The sequence below is a fragment of the Sinocyclocheilus grahami genome, unplaced genomic scaffold (genome assembly GCF_001515645.1).
Source record: "Sinocyclocheilus grahami isolate Dianchi unplaced genomic scaffold, SAMN03320097.WGS_v1.1 scaffold1652.1, whole genome shotgun sequence".
Taxonomy (NCBI): domain Eukaryota; kingdom Metazoa; phylum Chordata; class Actinopteri; order Cypriniformes; family Cyprinidae; genus Sinocyclocheilus; species Sinocyclocheilus grahami.
The window spans coordinates 45,890-51,954 of NW_015506831.1; the positions used below are offsets into that span (position 1 = coordinate 45,890).

At 40.1% G+C, this 6,065-nt stretch overlaps 1 protein-coding gene across 2 annotated transcripts in view; it reads right to left on the reverse strand.

Annotated features, from left to right (window-relative positions):
• The window catches only part of LOC107571796 (zinc finger protein 501-like), a 21,381-nt gene extending 15,791 nt beyond the window's left edge, over positions 1-5,590 (reverse strand). The window contains exons 1-3 of one of the 2 annotated variants that reach the window (XM_016258168.1): positions 5,423-5,587; positions 1,113-1,280; positions 676-996 (exon numbers count right to left, since the gene is read on the reverse strand). In XM_016258168.1, coding sequence (XP_016113654.1) covers positions 676-996; positions 1,113-1,280; positions 5,423-5,521 — 588 coding nt within the window. In that variant the 5' untranslated portion in view covers positions 5,522-5,587. Of the gene's footprint in view, positions 1-602; positions 997-1,112; positions 1,281-5,422 lie in introns of both variants that reach the window. The other variant, XM_016258170.1, reaches the window with a different exon arrangement.
• Between the last annotated feature and the right edge of the window lie 475 nt (positions 5,591-6,065).

Here is a 6,065-nt window from a genome sequence, read left to right on the forward strand (position 1 = left end):
TCTCGTGTCTCGCTAAATGACCCTCTGAACTCAGTGTTTTTCCACAGGTGGCGCAGGAGAAACTCTTGACCGTCAGCTGATCTTTTGATGTTAAGTCTGTTTTTCCGTCAGAAGATGAACAGCCTTTATCATCTGAAATGAAAAAAAATGGTTATAAATTCTGGGTTTTAAAATATACTTCAAAAGAGTTTGTGTGAAACTCTGCAAGTTAATTAAATAAACTCATGCATAGACATATTGATATTGATAAAGTGAGTTTGGAAATGCAACATTCACCACTCATTTCACCATATTTATAATGTAATTTTACAGTATAATAGCATTATTGCAATCAAAATGTATTTCTTTCATGATTTTATAATTTAACTATAATTATATCATGACAAAAATAATTGAAATTAGATTTTTGGTCAAACCGTGCAGTCTCTCTTAAAAAAACACATTCTAGATCAAAATCTCCATCAAAATGCCATTATATTCCCAAATATCTCAGAATATCTTAACTCAAAATTGATCAGATCATCAGAGACCAACTGTCAATAAAAACCTGATCCTGCAGAGACTCTGCTGACATTCAAGTGTCATAAAAGGAAGAAACAAACCTGGAGGAATGAAATCTTCATCTTCATCATTCCCATTATTCTCATCATCATCATCTTCCTCATCATCATTCTCATCATCCTCCTCCTCTTCCTCATCACGGTGTTGTTGTTCTTTCTCTGCGGTGGTTTCTTCTCCTCGGCTCTCCATCAGGTTCCTGCAGTCCAGCAGTTTGACGGAGCACATCTTCAGCGGCGTCTGCAGCATCTGCTGTTCTCCAGCGTTACAGTCAGAGGTTTGATCAGTGGATTCATGATCCTGAGCGTCAGTATAACAGAGTAAAGTGAGGCTGAGCTCTGAGTCCTGTGTGTCTCTGGATCTCTGATCTCTGACGCTCCAGACTGAATCCTGAGCTTCTGTCCCATCAGCCGCACGCACTGAAACCTGCTCCACATCCTGACAAACACAATCAGTAATACATCTAGTAAGAGTATGATTAAAAACAAGACATTAATTCACATAACAATCAGTCCATATTAGCAGCTGAAGATGAACTGAAGAGCTGCTCAAACCTCTCTGTTCAGTTGGTCTCCTCTTTCTCTCAGCTTTGCCTCCAGTGAAGCCACCTCTTTCTTCAGCTGACAGATTTCTGTGATGAAATCCTCAATATCCAGCATGGACAGATCAGTTCCTACTGATTTACAGCAGACCACATCCACCTGCGCTTTCATACTCAGCATCTGAACACACACACAGCAGGATTATTAAAAGGCACTGTAACAAAGTTCGTTGATCGGGAAGAAGGAGGCGGGAACTGGCAAACATTTAAACACTTTAATAAAATAAACCAACACAAAATAAAAGTAAAGCGGCAGCCCCTTTGCGGACGACTGCCGCACACAAAACACAAAATAAAGTCCAGGCCTGGTCCTCTCTCCTCTTGCACTGTCGTCACTCCTCCTTTTATCCTTCCGGAGCTCCTCCGTGGGACTCGAGACCAGTGAGTGGCGCTCCGTTCCTACGGCTCTTGGCCCCACCTGCGCCACCTGCTGGCAGAGAGTGAATCTGCATCTCATTTAGCTCAGCTTTCATGCAGATATTTTTTATGTATATTTTGTTTATATGAAGAGATTTTTTTATTTGTGTTACTTATTTGATTTTGGGCTTGTTTTAAAATTTCAATTTAGTTTTGTTATTTACATTTACATTATATTTACATTTTGTTATTTAGCAGACACTTTTATCCAAAGTGACTAACAAATGAGGACAATAGAAGCAATCAAAACCAACAAAAGAGCAATAATATGCAAGTGCTATATTAGTATATTATATTTCACTTTCACAAAGAAACGTGCAGCATTTTGTCCAAGCAATAATAAAAGGACACATTTAATTTATAATTTGTCTTAAATCTCATTTTGTAAAAAACAAAATCGTGAATCAAATCGAATCGTGAAATCAAAATCGTGAATCGAATCGTGAGTTGAGTGAATCGTTACATCCCTAGCTAGTGGTAAACAAAAAGAGCATGATATTTAGACTTTGGCCGTTGTAGTTTTTCTGTGTGCTGAATAAAGTGGAAGCAGCGAAAGAGGAAGGAGTAAGAGCTTGAGGTAAGCAGTTTTATGTTTTAGCGCCATGTCGCGTTGATTTCATGTTGCATTTTTATTGGCTGCTGATCAGTAAACGTGGATCATAGCAGAGAACACACTGTGAGATGATCATGCTGTATTTCTGACACTATCAGAAAATAATCGTAGGCTATCTTTGGTCGCAAGACCGTGACAACGGCCATCTTTGAACCTCTCTCACTGTACGACACAGGACCAGCGATTAGGAGCCACAGAAATCCCTACGACTGTTTCACGATGGGACAGCCGTGTGTCTTGGGCTTTAAGGCCGGGACACACCAAGCTGACTTCAAAGAACTAGCGGCGACAAAAGCTGACAGTGTTGTTGCCTCATGTCGAACCAAAAAGCTGTGCTTGAACACACCGCACAGACTTACAACTGACTGCGCCGATATACGACGCGTAAACAAAGCAGCGCTTGCTTACTATTTTGAATAGTCATGTTGATAACTTTCTTCATTTTAAGAAATTTTTATGTTCATATTTAAAACATTTTCTCTCATGTTGTTATGAATATATTTGCATGTTGGAATGCCTGGGAAAGATCACGTAACATTAGAACAGCCCTCTGTCTGCACCGCCTTCATTTACTTACTACTTTTCATCACTTTCACTTTAAAGGGATAGTTCACCCAAAAATGAAAATTCTTTCATTAATTACTCACCTTCATGTCGTTCCAAACCCGTAAGACCTTCATTCATTTTCGGAACTCAAATTAAGATATTTTTGATGAATTCTGAGAGCATTCTGACCCTCCCATAGACAGCAAGTGTCCTTACACGATCAAGGCTCAGAAACGTAGCAAGGAGATCGGTAAAATAATCCATGTGACATCAGGGGTTCAACCGTAATTTTACGATGCTACGAGAATAATTTTTGTACGCAAAAGAAAAAAAATAACGACTTTATTCAAATTTGTCTCCTCCGCGTCACTCTGGTGCCATTTTAGGTAATATCCACTGAACGTAAACGGCGTATACTGGGCCTAAGTATACTGTTTGTATACTTAAGCCCAATCCCAATTCTACCCTTTAGCCCTTCCCCTTTCCCCTACCCCTCTGTTTCGCACGTGAAGGGGTAGGGGTGTCTCGATTCTCTTTTGGTTGGAGGGGGGTAGGGGAAGGGCCAGATAGCCCTTCAAATTAAGATTTTTCGGGACCACACTTCAAACGAAGGGGTATGAATTATCTCAGCGTAAACCGGCTTCAGCGGCAACATGGCTGCCCGAGCGAACAAAAAGACACATAAATGTAAGCATTTTTGGCATTAATAAAGATTTTAACGAAAAGTAATCATTTGTTTTATGTTGCATTCAATCGTGAGTTCATATTACGGTCATGTTACTCAAAGAAATGTTTGCAAAAAATCGCTAATATTTGCTAACTAACGTCATATCATTATAGACTGCACGATAGTGCCACAACATATTTACATGTCTGATCAGGGCGATAACCACCGTAGACATTGAGGGGGGCTAGTCCCCCCAATAATTATAAATCGCTAAACCCTTTTCTCAAATATCGCCAATTCGAGAGAGAGAGAGAGAGAGATATGAAAGATGCGTGTATGCGCGTCTGTGCGTTTCTCTTTTTAGAGTGAGTTTACTTCAAAAACAGCGATTATATCCTGTCGTTGCTGGAAAATATAAAGTAGCGATTCGGTGTTTAAACTGTTATTAATAAAAGTCATGGGGCAGCGTTGACAAGTTTCTTTTCTCCTGGATGTGTGAGCTGCGCGATCTCCAATATATATATATATATATATATATATAGACGACGTATGATGACGTGTGACGGCATAGTAGTGGTGTCCCAATTCTTAGAGGAATATTTTCACCCCTACCCCTTGACACTCTGTTTCAAAGGACAAGGGGTAGGGGAAGGGGAAGGGGTATAAAATAGAATTGGGATTGGGCCTTAGTTTAGTTTTGCCTTGCCTGTTATCTGGTCCTTTGACCATTGCTCGTGTTTACAGATTACCCCTTTTGTCAAGCCCTCTGGATTATGTTCGCCAATCGATGACCCACGCTTGTCCTAGGATTACTCTTTGTCTTGCCTGTGTTGTACCTGTTTGCCATTGTTTGACCCATGCCTGTTATGACCACGTCTCTTAAATAAAAGCATGCAGATGGATCCGCACGTCTCACTTCTCTGTCGCCCCGTAACACTGTTCTGTGTCAGCTGCGTCACGCGAATACGATTTCTACGTTGTACCAATGCTTTGATTGAACAAAAACAACGTATATTCTCATAGCTTCATAAAATCACGGTTGAACCCCTGATGTCACGTGGATTATTTGACCGATCTCCTTGCTACATTTCTGAGCCTTGATCGTGTAAGGACACTTGCTGTCTATGGAGAGTCAGAATGCTCTCAGAATGCGTCAAAAATATCTTGATTTGTGTTCCGAAGATGAACGAAGGTCTTACGGGTTTGGAACGACATGAGGGTGAGTAATTAATGACAGAATTTTCATTTTTGGGTGAACTATCCCTTTAATTCCTAAACTGAACATCCAATCAGAGTTCTCACTCGCACCGACGTGTGGAACACACCAAACAAACTATCCCGACCGTTGGCTTGGTTTGTCCCGACCTTAAGAGTGAATGGTTAAATATTTTATCATCATGAGTGTTATGCTGACCATGCATGCAAACAAACGTTCTTTATATTAATATAATCACAACGCACTGGATAGCCGGCCAATCACAGCACACCTCGCTTTTCAGACCGATGAGCTTTGTAAAAATCGAGTGTTTCAGAAAGGCGGGGCATAGAGGAGAAACAATAATGTACAGTATGTGGAAAATAATGTGTTTTTAAACCTTAAACCGCATAAACACATTTCATTACACCAAATACACAAAAGCATCATATGACCCCTTTAATGGAACCTTTACATAACAAAAATGCAGCAATCTAGTAGTTTTACAAAATTTTTTTTTATCGTATTAGAGACAAAAAAGTGCCCAAGAAAACATCAAAATGTTATTGTTTTACCACGTTAAAAACCATGGTGTTACTACAAACAAAACAACAACAACAGCAAAAAAACAAAAAACAAAAACAGGTTACTATAATGAAACCATGGTAACCAAAAATGAACCACGGTTTTGCAACACTAACCATAGTTTAACCATTAATCATAACCATATAATTGGTAATCAACACGCCCAAAAACCATGGGTGCTACACTTTCACTGCAATAAAACCATGGTTAAAAAATATATCACCTTTCTTTAAAGCATACGTTCAGCTGCTGGACTTGAGATATTAAACCATACTCTGCTCTCTTCTCTGAAAAACTTAAATCACTTAAACCGTCCAGTGGCGAGATCCGAGAAAGCATATCAGAAACTCATAACGCAGATTATGATGCAAGTTCAGATAACCGACCTGACACACGGCTGACGGAGAACTCGGCTCTACTTCCGCCCCAGCGGCACATGACGCACTTCCGCCCCCTGCTGGACTGGAGCGCCACTCGCTGGATATGACTTCGGTTTAAAGATGAAAATGCTCGGCATTGACAGACAAGAGGATGATTGTAGGACAATGGGTACTACAACAATCGCAGACATCATTAGTTTAGCCCGTTTTTCATTACATATGAACTGCTGAAGTAGAGTAGCCGGTACTGACACAGAATACTGTACAGCTGTTTGCGTCGGAGATCCTTTATGCGATTTACGATCATTTACTACATGTCCGGGACCTATTTCACCCAAAATTAAAATCAAATGTATAAAGAAAGCCTAATTTAAGGCCGTTTTGATGCATTGATTCGTGACAATAACTGTCCCTCTCTGAAGCCCCGCCTTAAATCCGTTAATGACCGTTATTCTGCCAGCAACTGTTGCTCTTCTAACATACGCCTGTTTTAAATTATTACA